Here is a 20,172-nt window from a genome sequence, read left to right on the forward strand (position 1 = left end):
GTATAGTGTAATATTTCAGCAGTTATCTATAATGTAAACCAATCACATGAAACTATTAGCTATTCTGTTTCCTTTGTTGATGAATGTAATTATTTTACTATTGTGTGGACACCAGAACCCATTTCTTTCACCCAACTGTGTCTTTGTACCCATTACCATCTATCTCCAACCTCCAGTCCTCTACACTTCCCAGCCTCTAGCCATCACTATTTAAGATTGACAGGAGATTTTCAATGGAAATCTTGCAGCCCAGGAGGGAGTCGAAAGATATGCCCCAAGTTTTGAAAGAAAAAAAAAACTCTATTAACCCAGAATGATTTATCCAGTGAAGATGTCTTTCAAAAATGTCTTTGCAGGAAAAGCAAAAATGGAAAAAAAAAATTCATTAGCTCTTGACCAGTCTTAATAGGTGGTACTTATGGTATTGAACTTCTAAAATGTGTCAAAGACATTTCTACAAATCAAAAATGAAAAAAAATTTCAATTGGAATATCCTGGTAGAATTGGTATTCCCAGAACTGAAAATTCCAGAGCAAAAGTCACTGAATTTTCTGTATCAAGCTGTAATGATATTCTATTTTGGATGTGCATTTTTTTGGTATTATGTATTTTTATGTAGAACCTTCAAGATATTTTTCCACTGCTCTGCAAATGGTGACTACTTGTGCAATGTTCAGGGGAATTTGTTTTGACAGCTGACCAATACATAATTTTCTAGTATCCCAAGTCCTCACTATTCCCCGCCTCTTTATTTCTTTTAATTTTTAAAGATTTACTTATTTATTTGAAAGAGTTACAGAGAGAGGAGAAAAGAGAGAGAGAGCAAGTGCTAGGGCTGGGCTGGGCAGAAACCACGAATCAGGAACCAGGAGTTTTTTCCAGATCTCTCACATGGGTGGTAGAGACCCAAGCACTTGGGCCATCCTCTCCTGCTTTCCTAGGCACATTAACAGGGAGCTGGATGGGAGGTGGAGTAGCCAAGACACAAATTGGTGCCCATATGGGATGCTGGTGTCACAGGTTGTGACTTAACTCAGTATGCACGACATCAGCCCCTCTTTTCTATTTTTTCAATGTAGGGAAGAAGAATATACTGTCATTACAAGGTATGATTCAGAGAAGCAATATACATATATATGTATATATATATAAAGCTATATACCAAATGATATGATATTCATATAACTTTTACAATGTTTTGTTTTTAATTTGGATGTTGGTTATAAGGATGATCAGAGGACAGAAACCTCATTTTACCTGTATACTTCTGTGCACTTCTTGGTATGTACCCCGTATTTTACTAAAATGTTTAAGCCCCCCTCAAAAAAAGCAACACAGGTTCCAGGGGTTCAACTGTTTCATATTAAGCATGTTTGTAGGTAAAGTAAAGCCTCTTGATTTATCTTTTTATTTTCAAATGGAAACTACCAAGAATTTGGGTATACACTTAGAAATTGCATGCATTTAAATCACTCATGCATTAAATAAGAATGTGGATGAAAAAAAAAGAGTCAAAACGAGAAATCCAAGTCACCTGTGTTAACCCCAACAGAAATAAAAGCAAAGCCAGAAATTGTGAAGAAACAGTTTTAAGCATTATTACCTGACAGCAGCTGTCACAGAAGACCATCAGAACCACAACGTTGCACAGAGGCCGCTGCAATATTATGTCAAAAGTATTTCTGTAAAAACAGCTACCCAGCAACTCTCTCTTCAGTCTCAGACTGACACCCTTGTGTGGTCAGAGATTGTTGCTTCAAGATAGCTGCCGCATTCCTGCTCACTCCTGTCACTGAAAACTCTCCCTTACCCCAGCATCCTAGAAATATGCCCACGATTTGACAGGACATGCAGATTCCCACCACAATGCATTGCTCTTCTCAAACTTCATTAGAGTTACAAAAAATACATATTTCAAAGTACAAACATTTTCCAAATACATAGTATATTAATATAATATATTTTCAGATACATATATTTCAAATTCTCAGTCTCCATCTGGTACCCATAAGGGGTTCTGGCATTGCAGACAGAGGTTTAACCACAACACCGGCCCCTAAATTGTCTTTTAATTCCATTTTTCCATAAGTTAGTTGAGGTGCCCTAATAGGAATTATCAGTTAAGCTAAATAAGTTAAAATATGATTTTTTCTCTTTGATCAAGTTCTGTCTGCCAAGGATGCTATCAAAATTTTTTCATTTAATAAATTAAACTATTCAGTAAAGTTTAGAGTGGAGGAGGTAACAATAACTCTAAATCAATTATTTTTTGTGACACCAAGAGAATTTAAGATAGACTGTTTCATTGTCAAATTGCTTTTATTTTATTTTGCTTGGCTTTCAGTTTTTGTTTGTTGCATTAGAAGTGAAGTTAGTATGTTATTTACTAGCAAAATCCTATCACACCTTTTGATTAGAAACTTATCCTAGAAAAGGATGGAGAGGTATGAATGGGGTGAGCATCTGTGGTGGAGAGTATTTGTTCTGGGTGTAATAAATGTTTGAGAAGATTGACCTGAACGGATATCAGGTCAAAAAGAGACAAATAGAATTGAAGCTCAATGATTTATGCTTAGCCATATTTTTCTTTCTAGACTTGCATCTTCTCTTTCTTCTTTGAGACCAATGTGATCTTTTTGAAGGAATCGCTGAACGCTTGTCTCACTTGCTGGTTTCTCAGAGTATAAATGAATGGGTTCAGCATGGGAGCAATGGACGTCATCAGCACCGCCACCCCCTTGTTGATAGCCACAGAGTTCTTAGCTGAAGATTTGACGTAGATGAAGATGCAGCTCCCATAGGCGATGGAAACCACAATCATGTGAGAAGAGCAGGTGGAAAAGGCCCTTTTCCTTTGCTGGGCAGAAGGGAATCTCAGAATGGTCTTGATGATGTATATGTAGGACAGAACCACACACAGGAGGGTGGTGATGAAGGTCAGGACTGCACAGACAATCACTAACTGCTCTATGAGCCACGTATCTGAGCATGAAATTTTCAAGATGGGAGATGCGTCACAGAAAAAATAATCAATGACATTCGAGTCACAGAATTTCAAATTGAGGAACAGCATGAGTGGGGGAAGTATGATCACCAAGCCAGCCCCCCAGCAGCAGAGGACAAGGCTCCTGCAGACCTGGCTGCTCATGATGGTCACGTAATGCAGGGGTTTGCAGATGGCCACGTAGCGGTCATAGGACATGATGGCCAGGAGGAAAAATTCAGTTACTCCAAAGACATCAGTAAAGAACACTTGAACGACACAAACGTTGTAGGTAATTGATCTGTCACCTGTTGCTATGTTGTACAGATATCTAGGGATGCAAGAGGATGTAAATGCAATTTCTAACAAGGCAAAATTTTGTAGGAAGAAGTACATGGGTGTTTTGAGGTGGGAGTCCAAAAGAGTGAGGGATACGATGGTCAGATTCCCGGTTATACTCAACATGTAGGTGAAAAACAGAAACAGGAAGACCAGAACCTGAAGCTGAGGGTCGTCTGTCAGTCCCAACAGGATGAAGGCTGTTATCGTGTAGTTTTTCATCACTGACTACTGACTTTTCCTCAGTCTTCATCAAATCAAATTTATAGATATTTTATATGGATCAGGTGGTGTCCAAACCAGGTAGCAAGAAAGAGTGACTAATAGAGATGGCAAATTTATTCATTCGTAATATTTCCCCTAAGTAGTAATTCATATTGCCAATTCTCTGGTGGGCTGGCTATTTCATTGTTTACTATTTTAATGGATCTTTAGTGATATTTGAAATTGCTCTATATCCCAATTTATTAATTTATTTTAGATTTATGATCAATACTCAAGATTGAACGACCTGGTTTTTATATTTGAGTCACAGAGTCTTATGATTCAACCAAATTATGTTTCTTTGTGTCTAAGGCCTCTTCTGTATTTTAAATGTGAATATTTAAATGTAATCATTTCCACATATCTTTCTTAAAAGATTTAGTCCTTTATGAAATGTAAATATGTACCAGGTTGTCTGGATTTTACATGCAGTCTTTGTTGATCCATGTTTGGCTTCATTTTATATTGTACTACTGTGGCCAAGTATATGTTCCTGTTATTGTGTTTTGAGTTTTAAGTGGCAACTTCTATATGGTTGGCTCCCCTGATTGTCCTGTGCCTCTGCCTGTGTATAATTTATGCTTGATGTCCACTGGAGTACACAACACAAAAGAGTATTTTAGTGTACAATTTATTTGAAGAAATATTTGGTCCAAGGATATACAGCTGGAAAAACAAAAGCATATCTAATTAAGTTTGCAGTCCGTTAAGTATGGAAAATTCTTTAGCATATGCTATCGTTATCATGAAGTTCAAAATCAAATTTTGAATGTTAAATATGGTTTCCAAATTAACATAGAAATATGGTCTCCATGCACTGCCTGTGTCCAGCTACTCATTTGTGGTTTTCAGTTTGAGCATCATTTCCGCTGAAAAGCCTCCTTAAATTTAACTGAAAAGTGATCCCTGTTAAATATAAGAGTGGGAATAAGAGAGGGAGGATATGTACAATTTGGGACATGCTCAGTTGTACTTGCTCCAAGTGGTGGAGTTAGAAATGTGCCAGGGGATTCCAATACAATCCCATCAAGGTGGCATGTACCAATGCCATCTCACTAGTCCAAGTGATCAATTTCAGTTCACAATGGATCACACTGTTAGGTCTAAGAGTCAAAGGGATCACACAAACAAGACTAGTGTCTGCTAATACTAACTGATAGAATCAAAAAGGGAGAGAACGATCCAACATGGGAAGCGGGATACACAGCAGACTCATGGAATGGCAGATGTCCTAAATAGCACTCCGTCCTCAGAATCAGCCCTTAAGGCATTTGGATCTGGCTGAAGAGCCCGTGAGAGTATTTTAGGCATGGAAAGCCAAGACACTCTGGCAAAAACAAACAAACAAACAAACAAAAACCTAAATGAAAAATCTCTGTGAGTGGGATTCCAGTGGAAAGAACGGGGCCATCAAAGAAGGAGGTACCTTTCTCTGAAGGGAGGAGAGAACTTTCACTTTGACCATGACCCTTTCTGAATAAGATCAAAGTCGGCGAACTCTAAAGGCTTCCATAGCCTTGGCAACTCATGACTAGAGCCCAGGGAGACTACTGACACCATAAACAAGAGTGTCAAATTGTGAAGTCAACAACAGGAGTCACTGTGTACTTACTCCTCATGTGGGATCTGTCCTTGATGTGTTGTCCACTGTGAAGTAATGCTATAACTAGTACTGAAACAGTATTTTACACTTAGTGTGTCTGTGTGGGTGTAAACTGATGAAATCTTTACTTAATATATCCTAAATTGATCTTCTGTATATAAAGAGAATTGAAAATGAATCTTGATGTGAATGGAATGGGAGAGGGAGCGGGAGATGAGAGGGGTGGGAGTGGGAGGGAAGTTTTGGGGGGGGGGGAAGCCATTGTAATCCATAAACTGTACTTTGAAAATTTATATTTACTAAATAAAAGTTTTTTTAAAAAGAGCCTTGTAAAATACCATTGTCTGTGTGGATGTCTGATTTTTGCTCACATGACAAGTAATTGTTACTTAGTACCTCCTCTTAGAAAGGAAGTTTGTTAAAACTTGTGACTGGTGCCTTTCTTTTTTCTAAAACTGGCTTAGCTACCCAAACCAACAGTCCTAGGTTTATATTCAATGTGTAGGGAACATTGTGTAAATCCACACATAGCTAGTTCATTGACCTACATATTAACAGCTGTCTCCTACCTTATTTGACTTTCACTTTGAAACAGCTCTTTGATTGATTTAAATTATTTAAAAAATATGTGTCCCAGACTTCCCCACACTGCACTTATGTTATCACCATCTGTTCTGTGTAAACTGTTAACTGTCACCTCTTCTATGCTTTACCTCTAAAGCAGGGAAATAGTTCTATCTTTGTGGTGATTTTGGATTCTTTGGAGAAATTTTCAGTAAGATAGTCAAATCAGCAGTCAAGGAATTTAGACCCACGAACAAACATCTTTTACATGAAATACTTCTTAAAATATGTTTCAACTTCATAAGTGCACTTAATTTTATTCTATTTAATTTTAGCCCTCTGTATTCATGGATAACAATTTTAAATACTTCTTCATTTTTGTGAATTCTGATTGTGAAATTTCAGTTATATTAAAATAATTCTCTGAATGCACCAAAAGTTTTAGCCAATTTCCAATATGCCATTATGTATTTCATTGTTTTGTACAATTGTTATAATGTCTTCAAAACACATGCTTTTAGAAAATATAAACATAATAGTTCTCAGATGTGTAATTTCTACACAAAGTATGTGCTTATTTAAAAATCATGTGTACATTTACCAATGCATTATCTGTGAACTTTATATCACTGCTTTCCTTCAACTCTCCATAAGCATGTGGTATCAAATCTTTGCAAAATATTATGTATCTCTTCTCAAGTGCATTAATACTATTATTTGACAAAAGTTTGTTCCTAGGATATCTGAATTCACACAGTTGCATATGGAATATTGTATTCATCTGATCAGTCCACATATCAGACTTTCATCCTTGGCTTCTGTAGTTCAAAATTCTTTCCCCTAGATCAGAAATGGGGAATCTCATCTGCCAAGGGCCATTGGATATTTTTAACATCACTCGTAGGTCACATATAATTGTCAAATTAAAGATTACCGTGGTGCACATTGATTGAATTTCAAGTCTCACCTGTGGTTGCCTTTGCAGAGCCAGTCCAAATGACATTGCAAGTCTTTTTTATTTTTATTTATTTATTTTATTTTATTTTATTTTTTTTATTTTTGACAGGCAGAGTGGACAGTGAGAGAGAGACAGAGAGAAAGGTCTTCCTTTTGCCGTTGGTTCACCCTCCAATGGCCGCCGCGGTAGCGTGCTGCGGCCGGCGCACCGCACTGTTCCGATGGCAGGAGCCAGGTGCTTCTCCTGGTCTCCCATGGGGTGCAGAGCCCAAGCACTTGGGCCATCCTCCACTGCACTCCCTGGCCACAGCAGAGAGCTGGCCTGGAAGAGGGGCAACCGGGACAGGATCAGTGCCCCGACCAGGACTAGAACCCGGTGTGCTGGCGCCGCAAGGCGGAGGATTAGCCTGTTGAGCCACGGCGCCGGCCAACATTGCAAGTCTTACATAGAAGCCGGTGAGTCGGGCATTCCCCACTCCTTCCCTAGATTTTCTACTTCTGCCTCCTTGGTGGATATTTTCATAATATTTTAAAATGGGAGTTAAGGCTTTCTATTTCTTGATTTGGATTAATAGCTGTTCTAGTTTCCCATCAGCCATCACACTTAATGTTATTAGGACAACCAAATGCTTTTCAGTTCTGAATTAGTATCTCCAGTGTGTGAGTTTCCCTCAAGTAGGTGATTAGAAGGCACATTTTCCACCAAATTTCCCAACAAAACTCTGTTAGCTTATTTAATTGAATGTCATTTGTTCTGCTGGAATAGTCATTTTCTCCAGAAATCAGGACTGGGTCCCCTGTTTGCTGTGGAAAGTTGTTACAGTTAAACTCCCAGGTTTAATGTAGCAGTCACTGGGAAGGAGAGTGATAATGATTCTGAAGACCTGTGACCATCTCAGGAACCACAGAGGCACAGTGTAATAACAACACTGGCCCATTTGACTTGAGGAAAGGGTACTCTTTTTAGCCTTCCTTCTGTCCCCAGCCCATTTCCTGTCAACCCGGTGTCTCCTACAGCAATTGTGTGGTAGCACACTTGTTCCTGTACCCCTGGGTAACAGCCCTTATTTCAGCAACTCCTTTTTCTATTCCGCCCGTTGAGAATCCTAGCTTTTAAAAGGAAACTTTTAAGAAGCTAGTTGCATCCTGCAGAGATTTTTACAACATAAAGAAGTGCAAAGATAACTAATTTTGTCATTAATATTTGGTAATGTATCATAAATGGGGATTTTTAATGAAGATACATACTTTTTGCTTTTAAAGAGGAAAGTGAGGGTGTGCCAGAGATAACTTCTCATCATCTTGATTATTACCTGTTTGTAACTGTAAAAAGGAATACCCAAAAATACAACTCAGACAGATTTGTGGATCTTTCTATAACAATTCAAAAAACTATGTTTGATTTCAGTAAATCCCCACAGTTTCCAGAGAAAATCATCGTATAGATTTATGGAAGGTGAGAGTAAATGAGGTAGCGAGAGTACTTACTCTTTTGCAGGTTAACAATAGCTTCAACTGATACTTTTTAGTCCTGAGTCCTAAAGGCTAATATGATGTGGGTGACCTGAGAGCAAAGGCTTGTGTGGAATTTTCTCATCCGGGTTTATGATCCCCAACTTCCTCTGGCCACTGCTGGCAGGGATGATTTCCTAACCAAGGATATTGGTTCTGTTTTTGCCTAGGAAATACTTTCTTGCTCTCATTTGTTGAAAATATATTATTTCAAATATTGTCTTCTCTTGCGTTCAAAGCTTTAATACTATGACTTCTCTGGGCAGGGTGAATGGCTTGCACATCATAAAGATTTACATTTGATTTATTTGCTAAATTTTAAATTAAGTAACAAACAACTAGGTCCTTGGTGACCCATGTTCAAATTTCACTAATGAGTCTTTGTAATGAACTTGGGCAGCATCCTGGAAGATGCTGCTGTGGGGGCAGTGTCCTTGGAGACACAAAGACGCAGTGGTAGCAACCAGGTACAGGTCAACTTGCAACTGCAGATACAGAGTGGTCAAAACCAATCCTGCCTTGCTTGTTCTTTTTTCCTCATCTTGTCTGAAAGACAGAAAAAATCACAAAACGGAGCCATCTGCTATTTTCTCTCAACCATTAAAGAAAGATAAGGAAAGAGGAAAATACTAGAAACTCAAAGCAAGTTACATTTTTAAACTCAATATTTTATTTATTTTTTGCAATAATATTTTTTAAAATTTACATGATAGTTAAAGGCTTAACTGCTCTAGTAACTAAAGAATTCAACACATGAACAGTAAAGAGCATGAAAATAGGTACAGACTATAAACTACAAGCAAGTGAAAGGATGTTCAAGTTCACTCATAGGAAGTCAATTTATTTTATTTTATTTTTATTAATATAAAGAGAACTGATTCATAGGTATAGTTCTAAGATGGTAACCCTACTCCCATCCCTTCTTCTCTTCTTCCCTCAATCCCCCTTTCCTTCCTTTTTTTTTTTCTTTGATTATTTCAGGTGTACTTGCAATCCACTCTGTAACCACAGACTGATTCACCACTAACTGTAATATTGAATGAGTAAAAAGTAGTCACAAACGCCATAAACAAGAGTGTTAAATTGTTAAATCAACATCAAGAGTCACTGTGTGCTTATGTCCCATGTGGGATCTGTCCTTAATGGGTTGTCCAATGTGAAGTAATGATATAGCTAGTACTGAAACAGTATTTTTATACTTTGTGTTTCTGTGTGGGTACAAACTGATGAAATCTTTACTTAGTATATACTGAATCGATCTTCTGTATATAAAGATAATTGAAAATGAAAAAAAAAAACCCTTGGGGTTAAATTGGAAATTACATAGAGAATTAATCAATTTTTAAAAAAATATCATGTAGGATCTCTGTCTTTAATGTGCTGTACACTGTTATTTAATGCTATAACTAGTACTCCAACAGTATTTTTCATTTTGTGTTGCTATGTGAGGGCAAACTGTTGAAATCTTTACTTTATATATACTAAACTGATTTTCTGTATATAAAGAGAATTGAAAATGAATCTTGATGTGAATGGAAGGGGAGAGGGAGCGGGAAAGGGGAGGGTTGCAGGTGGGAGGGAAGTTATGGGAGGGGGGAAGCCATTGTAATCCATAAGCTGTACTTTGGAAATTTATATTCATTAAATAAAAGATAAAAAAAAAGTAGTCACAAAATCATTAAAACCATCACAAGTGACTTTTTCAAATTTTAAGTAAATATATGAATATTTGAGGTTTTAAAAAATAAATGAGATTTCCATTTTTCACATTAATTGCATACTCTTTCACTAATTACATAAAATATTTTCATAATAATAAACACAGAAGCCCATCATGATGCATAAAATGTTTTTTGGAACACTTGCTCATATTTTAAAACACCTAGTTTTTAATATATATATACATTTATCACTACTACTTAAAAGAACCTTCATCGTTATCATTTGTATGATTGCATCAATGCATAAATTCAGTTCATTGGGAATTTTTAAATGGCTATTGATTTCTAGAAAAACTATGCTTACACATATTTACTAGAGGTAAAATTTCAGAATGCAAATTTATTTGTATATTGAGGCTTTTATATTAAAATACCAACATGCTGTTAAACAGATTATGGCAAACTATACATTCAAATTTTATTTGTGGCCTATTTTTGTATCTATACTTAATTTTATACTTATAGCCATGTTTATTTTTTTTATTTTTTTTTTAACTTTTATTTAATGAATATAAATTTCCAGTGTACAGCTTATGGATTACAGTGGCTTTCCCCTCCCATAACTTCCCTCCCACCCGCAACCCTCCCCTCTCCCGCTCCCTCTCCCCTTCCATTTGCATCAAGATTCATTTTCAATTCTCTTTATATACAGAAGATCAATTTAGTATAAAGGTTTCAACAGTTTGCACCCACATAGACACACAAAGTGAAACATACTGTTTGAGTACTAGTTATAGCATCAAATCAAAATGTACAGCACATTAAGGACAGAGATCCCACATGAGGAGCAAGTGCCCAGTGGCTCCTGTTGTTGACCCAACAAATTGACACTCTAGTTTATGGTGCCAGTAACCACCCTAGGCTGTCGTCATGAGTTGCCAAGGCTATGGAAGCCTTCCAAGTTTGCCGACTCTGATCATATTTAGACAAGGTCATAAAAGACAGAGTGAGAATAGTAACCAATGATCCTAAGAGTGGCATTAACCAGGTTTGAACAATTATACAGCATTAAGTGGGGAAGAGGACCATCAGTACACACATGTTGGGAGTAGAGCCATTGGTGGTAGAGTAGAGGTTATGATTACAAAGGAATGAGGCCCAAGTACGCTAGACAGGGTCTAGAACAAAGGACAGAGTCATTCTTAGAGGAGCTAAGAAAGGTGCTGTCTAAGCTACAATTAAGTTTTCTGATTGAGAGGCAAATAGAACCTGATAGAAGGGGCTTGATAATAATCTGGTGGGCTTTAGGCCTTGTAAGTTAAGAGGCCCAGACCTATCTATCTCTTCATATGGGGTATATCCTAAGGGAGGTGTGAACCTCCTAGGGGAAGGCACTCTGTTGACTTTCATTACTTGGCTGGCCTGGGAGGAGAGCTGGCCAGGTAGCCATGTTTAATGGCCCTATATGATTTGAGACATTCCATCAGCTAGCCATTTGTTTTAATTTTGTGTTGATCTTTCTATGATTTAGAGAAACTCAGGCTATGTTTCAGAAAACTAAAAACATTTTTCTGCGTAGGTCTCATATTTTCACATTAATTTATACATCCTTCATATTTATTTGTTATAGCAATTGCATCTACTCTTTAATAACAAAAATATTATTTATAATATTAATTATCTGACTTTTTGCCTTTATATAATTTGGTTGCATCTAAGAAGAGCTTACCTGTTTCAATGCTTTATTTTTATAGTGGTTATTTCCTAATATTTTAACACAAACATTTAAATAACTAGAGCCAAAGTTAAATATTCACAGTGTAAATTAGAATACACTTGCAGTGTAGTTACAATAAAATGTGTCATAAAAATTTATGGAATATTCAGAATGCCACAGTTTAGAAGGCAATACATTTGAAAGGCATATTTTAGAAAATATATGTTCAAAACTAGTGATATAAGTATTCAACTTAATATGTAAGTCAATGAAATAGATATGTATGTCTTTAGACAACACTATTTCTTATATTTCTTACAGCTTGACTATAAATAGAGGACTTACAGATCTATCCTAGTTTTTTTTTTTTTTTCTTGTAAATGAGAGCAGTCCTGAGGTTTAATAAACTTGCTTTCTTAGAGGAAGTGCTCAAACAGGAGTGACAATTAATTGGCGTGGGAGCAAAAATGTGCCATCCACGTATACAACAGAGTTTGAGAAGACTTTTCAGTAGACATCGTGCTCACACTTACAGCCATCAATGAAGCCCAGGGAGACTAAATTCATTATTTTAAATTTGACTTTGAACTTGGTGATAATGATACCAAATGTCAAAGTATTTTTCATACTTAATAGATGGAAAACTCAGAGATATATACGTATTTTTGTTTTTCCAGCTGTATAACTTTTATTTCTTCACATGTAGCAAATAAATTGTATGTTAAAATACTCTCTGTGTGGTGTATCTCAAAGGATGCTGAGTATAAATTACATACCAGTAGGGAAACAGAACTACTATCAGTGTAGTGAGCCAACTCCATGGAACAAAATAATGTAAACACGTTTGGTCAAAGTGGTAAAACAAAAACTGAAGTTAATGTGGTTCTACAAAGCTTGTATGTAAAAATCCAGACAAGCTGTTATATGTTTACATTTTATCAAGTACAAAGTCTTTTTTTTTTTTTTTTGACAGGCAGAGTGGACAGTGAGAGAGAGAGAGAAACAGAGAGAAAGGTCTTCCTTTGCTGTTGGTTCACCCTCCAATGGCCGCCACGGCCGGCACACCACGCTGATCCGAAGGCAGGAGCCAGGTGCTTCTCCTGGTCTCCCATGGGGTGCAGGGCCCAAGCACTTGGGCCATCCTCTACTGCACTCCTGGGCCACAGCAGAGAGCTGGCCTGGAAGAGGGGCAACCGGGACAGAATCCTGCGCCCTGACTGGGACTAGAACCCGGGGTGCTGGCACCGCAAGGCGGAGGATTAGCCTGTTGAGCCACGGCGCCGGCCAAGTACAAAGTCTTTTAAGAAAGGTATGGAGAAATGATTACAATTAAATATTCACCTTTACCATACAGAAGAAATCTTATACAGAAGAAAACCATAGTTTTGTTGAATTGCAAGGCATTGTGACATATAAAAACAAGAAAATTCAGTCTTAAGTGTTGATTATAAACATAAAACAAATGAAGGAATTGCAATATAGAGCAATTTTACAAACTACTAAAACCATAAATTAAACAACAATGTAACAGCCCACCCAACAAGAATTGGTATTACTACAGAGAGGCATCCCCTATCATGAAGATTTCATGCTCAGACACATGGCTTTTGGAACAAATGGTAATGACCTGTGCTGTGTTAGCCTTCCTCACCACCCTCCTGTGTGTGGTTCTGTCCTACATATACATCATCAAGACCATTCTGAGATTCCCTTCTGCCCAGCAAAGGAAAAGGGCCTTTTCCACCTGCTCTTCTCACATGATTGTGGTTTCCATCGCCTATGGGAGCTGCATCTTCATCTACGTCAAATCTTCAGCTAAGAACTCTGTGGCTATCAACAAGGGAGTGGCGGTGCTGATGACGTCCATTGCTCCCATGCTGAACCCATTCATTTACACTGTGAGAAACCAGCAAGTGAGACAAGCGTTCAGCGATTCCTTCAAAAAGATCACATTGGTCTCAAAGAAGAAGGAGGATGAGCAAGTCTGTAAGTATTAAGCTCAGCACAAATCATTGAGCTCCAATTCTATGTGTCTCTTCTTGATCTTATCAGTGTTCAAGTAAACCTTCCCACACATTTATTGCACCCGGACAAAAATACTCTGCACCATGGAAGTTTACTCCTTTAATGTGTCCTTGCAAAACTTTTTCAAGATGAATTCCTGATCAGAGATGTATTTTTATAGTAAACGTGAGCCCAGTTTCACTTCTAACCTAGCAAACAGTAATTAAAAACCAAGGAAAATAAGACAAAAGTAAATCCAATAATGACACAAATATCCTATCTTAAATTTTCTTGGAATTCAAGAAAATGCTTTATTTACAGTTTTGGTTAAGTCTTCTATTCTAGATATTGCTGAATGGTTTGACTAAGTTAAAAATGTTGAGTGTCTTCTTGACAGAAGGATTTAGAGGCAAAGAAAAAATATAATATCTCAGAATTTATTTATTTCACTAATAATCCTAGAAGGGTACTCTCAACACGTGTGGAAAATGGAATTAAAAGTTTATTTTGCAGGAAATTTTTTTTAAATTCATGCATATGAGAAATTTTCAAAAAGTTCATGAAAATGTGTATTATCAGAAAACTGCATGATTTTAAAAGTTTTGGACCCCAATAACTTATTGCTTAATTCCATTTCCACTGTGAAGTATTCTCATACATATAGGTAAATATTTTAAAGTACTATTATCAAGAAGTGACATGGTATAATTTTAAAAAGTTTAATTGTTAAAATAGAAAATAGGGGCCGGTGCTGTGGTGTAGAGGGTAAAACTGCTGCTTGTAGGGCTGGTGTCCCATCTGGGTGCTGGTTCAAGTCCCGGCTGCTCCACTTCCAATCCAACTCTCTGCTGTGGCTTGGGAAAGCAGTAGAAGATGGCCCAAGTCCTTGGGCCTTTGCATCCATGTGGGAGACCTGGAGGAAGTTCCTGGCTCCTGGCTTCGGATCTGCACAGCTTTGGTGGTTGCTGTCATTTGGCGAGTGAACCGGTGGATGGAAGACCTGTCTCTCTGCCTCTGCCTCTCTGTAACTCTACCTTTCAGATAAATAAATAAGTATTAAAATATAGAAAATAAATATCTTAACTCATAATGTAGCTAAGTAAAGTAGTAGAACACAAAATGTTTATAATTTTTTCTCAAAAGAGCTCACGCAAATACCAAATGATTTTTCACTCTGATAGTTTTTTCATTATGACTTCTGTTTTCCATTTACATGTCAGTTTGAATATCCTTTCCACTTAGAGAAATCCTTTCCTCTTCTCCCACACATAGCCTTGGGTCTAGGGAGACGTAGCAGGTCTCTGTATCCCGTAGTAGGTAGAGCTTGTTCTAGCCCAGGTCCTGGTTGAGTACGTAGGCACAGCCTACAGATTTTGGAACACTGAATATTTCACCTTTAAATAGTGTATTTGATGGAATTTTTACTTTTCAATGGAGAGACTAAACGGAACTTCTCAGTTGGTTAATATATATTTTTAGTTACCAAAAATAGGTACTTTTTTTCAGTGTAATGATGTACATATTACAGTAGTTGTTTCAATGGAATTTTGAAAAATTGAGTCAATGTGTCATCAGATAGAGTTAATGAATGGGCTGTTAATGGGAGGGAGAAAGTTAGGGCAAGCCATTGGACTGACACTAAGATTATTCTTACAAAGAAACCCTTGCTTTCTTCTCATTCTGGATGGTTAGTTTTTTGATTCCAGTGTTGTTTTTTCTTTTGCTTGTAAGTGTGTCAGTACTGCCTCTTTTTTTTTTTTTTTGACAGATAGAGAAAGAGAGAAAGGTTGATTCACTCCCCAGATGGCCGCTACAGCTGGTGCTACGCCGATCTGAAGCGAGCCAGGTGCTTCTTCCTGGTCTCCCATGAGGGTGCAGGGGCCCACGCACCAAGAGAGTTGGACTGGAAGAGGAACAACCGGGACTAGAACCGGTGCCCATATGGGATGCTGGTGCCGCAGGCGGAGGATTAACCAAGTAAGCCACAGCGCTGGCCCAGTACTGCCTCTTTTTATTCAGTGTGTAGTTAGCAAACTTTCGGCTAGTTCATTGGTCAACTTAAAATAGAATGATCAATGTAAATTGAGGCTTTGACAATTTAATTCTTTCAATAATTAATCCTACTCAAATAGAAAAGGACGTACAATTGTGGGATGGATAGCCATCTTAAAGTTATAGTGTAGAAATCTCTGCAAAGAGTTGTGTTAAAAACCAGAAAAAATCATTTAGAATAAAACTCTAGTTGTGTGAAAACCAAAATTAATGATCTTAAATGAAAACTCATAGTTTGATGGAAAAGTTTAGATTGAGTCAGTGACCTCTGAACCTACATCAATCGATAGGTCCATGTAAAAATTTTTAATAAAATATTTATTTAATTATTTGAATGGCAGAGAGAGAGAGAGAGAGAGAGAGAGAGAAACAGACAGAAAGATCTTCCATCTGTTGGTTCACTCTCCAAATGGCCACAAAAGACAGGTCTGGGCCAGGCCATAGGCAGGAGTCAGGAGCTCCATCCAGGTCTTCCATTTGGTGGCAGAGGCTCAAATTCTTGGGCCATTCTCCACTGCCTTTTCTGGTGGATTAGCAGGAAGATGGATGGGGAGCTCAGTGTCTGGGGCTAGAACTGGCATTTGACATGGGACATCAGCATCAAAATCAGCGACATAAGCTGCTGTACCACAGCACTGGCCCCAGTAGCTCTATTTTTAATTGCTTTTAGGAACCTTCATACTGTTTTGCATAACGACTACACTAGTATATGTTCCCACCAACTGTGTACCAGGATTCTCTTTTCACTGCTTTGAGTTACGTACCTCAAATATGTGCAGCTTTTTCCATCTCAGCAAACACCTTCATCTGATTGTTCAAGGAAGCTAATTCACAGAACAACCTTGAGGAGCTACTAGAATGGAGCATATAGTGGGGGGGGGGGGCTATAGCTCAGTGGTAGGGCATTTGACAGCAGAACGGAGCATATCAACAAGCCCTGATGGAAGGAATATTTGTGACTGAGGTAGGGGGAGTCCTATGTATAATATGGAATCCTGCATCCTTTAAAAGTAATTGTTCATGGCCCATGGCTATCTTATGCATGTTTCCCTGGTTCCATTCGGTCCTAGCTGGAAGCATGAGTATTTATTATATGCATGTATTGAATTCTGTAAGCCATTCATAGAGTCCCAACCTTGATTTCATCAACAGTCAGATCTAATCGCTGTAATTTAATTAATTTGATTACTTTCTCAGAATGTACACAAGCTATTGACCTTATCTTTTTGTTTAAAATTCTGACTCTTCATTGTTCCATGATAAAGCATAAGTTTTCTTTTTGTAAATACAATCTTGAACATAATCTACTTTCTAATATATTGAATATTTAAATTACTTGTATATCATGAATGTTTATATTAAGATGGTATGCTATTCAAGGTATTTAAATAGAGGGTGACTATAGATAGACAATATATTGTATATTTTCCTATTAGAAAATTGAAAGAGTATTTTGGATGTTTTCACTATGAAGAAATGTTAAATACTTGAAAGGATAGATGTATTTACCTGATTGAACATTGTACAAAACATCACATTGTAACAGAAACATTGTAACAAAATATCACATAGTACCCCATCAAAATGTACAATTTTTACGTCTCTTAGATTTTTTTCAAAAAATTTAAATTTTTTTACAAGTATCCTTATCTTGTTTATGTGATTTTCTCAAGATATGTATTTAGGATATTTTAATGCTAGGAGGCACATGATTGGGCCATCAAGCACTGTATTAAACACAGGCTTTGGAGACAGATAAAAATGGATTCACATGATGAATCGCCTGTTACTAGTCTTATTGATTGTTTGATTCAATGTATCAGTCTGGGAAATGAGGAAAAGATAAGAGAACTTTTAAATTTATTATTACATGTAATAAAAAACAGTAGGAGTCTAGTGATTTTCTTAGTAGTAACTGCTGTAATCATTATCATTTTAATGGAAAATTTGTTATAAATACCTCATTATCTTGGTATTGAATGAATATATCATTATCTCAGTATTAAAGTAAAGATGTATATATGTATATATGTGTACATACATAATGTTTACAGTTGAAGTGAATGTGGCAAAATATGGAAAAATATTAAATTTTAAAACCAAAGGAATAGTAAATTCTTAAAAATGTAAAGATAAAATCCATTAAACAGTATCTTCCCTTCGAGATTTAATTCTCATCTGTCACATTAAACCTAGTTTGCCTAAACCATCCTTTTTCCTTGGTTTACAATAAATAATAAAATAAGTCCCCCTTTTGTATCTATGGATTCTACATTCTTGTACTCAAAATAATGTGGATTGAAAATATTTGTAAAAAAATTGTGCCTACATTGAACATGTACAAACTTAGTTTTCTTGCTGCAATTTTCTAAACAATGCAATAACTGTTTACATAGCACTTAAACGTATTAGACAGTACAAGGAATCCAGAGACCATGTACACAGGAGGATGAGCTCAGATGATACAAATACTATGGCATTTTAAAAAGCATCTTGAACATGCACAGATTTTGTTACCTATTGGAGGTCCTGAAACTAATCTCCCAACAATATTGAAGGATGACTGGAATCTAGAATGGTGCCTAGAATCACAATAGCCATTCAAAGGCTGGCGTTAGAATATTCCACAGGGACTGGCCTTGTGGTCTAGTAGCCTAAGCCTCTGCCAGCGGCTCTGGCATTCCATATGGGTGCTGGTTCCTGTCCTGGCTCTAGCTCTAATTCTCTGCTTATGGCCTGGGAAATCAGTAGAAGGTGACCCAAGTGCTTGGGCCACTAAACCCTCATGGAAGATCTGGAAAAAGCTCCTGGCTTCACATCTACATTGCAGCCATTTAGGAAGTGAAACAGAGATGGAAGACCTCTCTCTCTCTCTCTCTCTCTCTCTCTCTAACTCTAGAATACACCATAAGCACAACTACTCAATACCAAACATGAAAATGAACTCATTTTTTTGTTTTGAATTTTATTAAGGTTTGCTAAGATGTGAAGTCATTGTTTCTTTTCCTGGAAGTGCATCTTATTTTTTAGAAATATAATCTTCAGATTTTTCTTCCTAAAACTAGTAAACTTTTCAAAGTACAGCTTAATTTTAAGGGAAAACTTGATTTTAGCATGTTAGCACATTCTCTTACTTCTTTAAGAACAAAGCAATTCTTTTGATTGAGTCATTGAAGGCTTGTTTCACTTGCTTGTTCCTCAGGGTGTAGATGAAGGGGTTCAGCATAGGCGCGATGGAGGTGGTGAGCACGATCACGCCCTTGTTAGTGGCCACTGACTGCTTTGCTGAGGGCTTCACATAGATGAAGATGCAGCTGCCATAGGTGATGGAGACCACGATCATGTGGGAGGAGCAGGTGGAAAAGGCCTTCTTCCTTTGCTGGGCTGAGGGGAATCGTAGAATGGTCTTGATGATGTATATGTAGGATAGACCTACACAGACCAGGGTCATGATGAATGTCAGCACGGCACTGACCATGACCATCTGCTCTATCAACCGAGTATCTGTGCACGTGATCTTTAGGAGGGGAAATGCATCGCAGATGAAATGGTCAACGACATTAGAGTCACAGAACTTTAGACGTAGGCCCAAGCTCAGGGGTGGGAGGATGACCAAGAGGCCGGCTACCCAGCAGCAGAGGACGAGTCTCTGGCAGACCTGGCTACTCATGATGGTCACGTAATGCAGGGGCTTGCAGATGGCCACGTAGCGGTCGTAGGACATGGTGGCCAGGAGAAAAAATTCTGTGACACCAAGGAGATCGATGAAAAACATTTGAATGACACAGTTGTTGTACGTGATTGTCTTGTCACCGGTTGATATGTTGTATAAGTATCTGGGAATACAAGCCGTTGTAAATGAGATTTCTAGGAAGGAGAAGTTTTGTAGGAAAAAGTACATGGCCGTTTTCAGGTGTGAATGCACGAAGGTGAGGAAGATGATGGCCAGGTTGCCAGTCACACTCAACACATAGGTGAGAAACAGGAAGATGAAAGTCACAGCCTGCAGCTGGGGGTCATCCGTCAGCCCCAGCAAGACAAACGTTGTGACTGTGTGGTTTCTCATAACTGACATCTACCCAATCCGCATATACAATTCAGATATTTGGTATGAGGGGCTTGATGTTAATATCAGCCAGTAATAATTTTTTTTTTTTTTACACTTTAGGCTTTTATTTAATGTGAAAGGTGCATAGGAAAGTGAGAGCTTCATTTAAGAGACAGAGAGATAAATCTGGGTTCATACTGAGCACCAGGAACCAGCCACGTGGAGGAGCATCTAGGCCAGGAAGCCTGGGGCGATTGGCCCGAAGGCCACATGCCCTGGAGGTGCAGTGCTTCCGCCTGCCCCGTCCTGGCCAGAGGCCAGGGAAGAAGAGAGGTGCTGGACACACCTTGTCTTGTCCCAGGCTTTTTTTTTTTTAACAGAGTTCAACCAGTGGTCTTATGTAGAACAAACAGAGCAACAACAACAACAAAAATACTAAAAGGAATAAAATAGTAAGTTGTTCCTCAA

At 37.8% G+C, this 20,172-nt stretch overlaps 2 protein-coding genes across 2 annotated transcripts; both read right to left on the reverse strand.

The window, feature by feature from the left end:
* Window positions 1–2,590: 2,590 nt before the first annotated feature.
* On the reverse strand, window positions 2,591–3,544 carry LOC133767690 (olfactory receptor 6C2-like). The gene has a single exon (XM_062202123.1). It carries the CDS (start codon window positions 3,542–3,544, stop codon window positions 2,591–2,593), a length of 954 nt encoding a protein of 317 aa, XP_062058107.1.
* Window positions 3,545–18,786: 15,242 nt separating this feature from the next.
* Window positions 18,787–19,731, reverse strand: LOC133767692 (olfactory receptor 6C2-like). The gene has a single exon (XM_062202125.1). It carries the CDS (start codon window positions 19,729–19,731, stop codon window positions 18,787–18,789), a length of 945 nt encoding a protein of 314 aa, XP_062058109.1.
* Window positions 19,732–20,172: the final 441 nt, after the last annotated feature.

The sequence above is a fragment of the Lepus europaeus genome, chromosome 10 (genome assembly GCF_033115175.1).
Source record: "Lepus europaeus isolate LE1 chromosome 10, mLepTim1.pri, whole genome shotgun sequence".
In the NCBI taxonomy this organism is placed as follows: domain Eukaryota; kingdom Metazoa; phylum Chordata; class Mammalia; order Lagomorpha; family Leporidae; genus Lepus; species Lepus europaeus.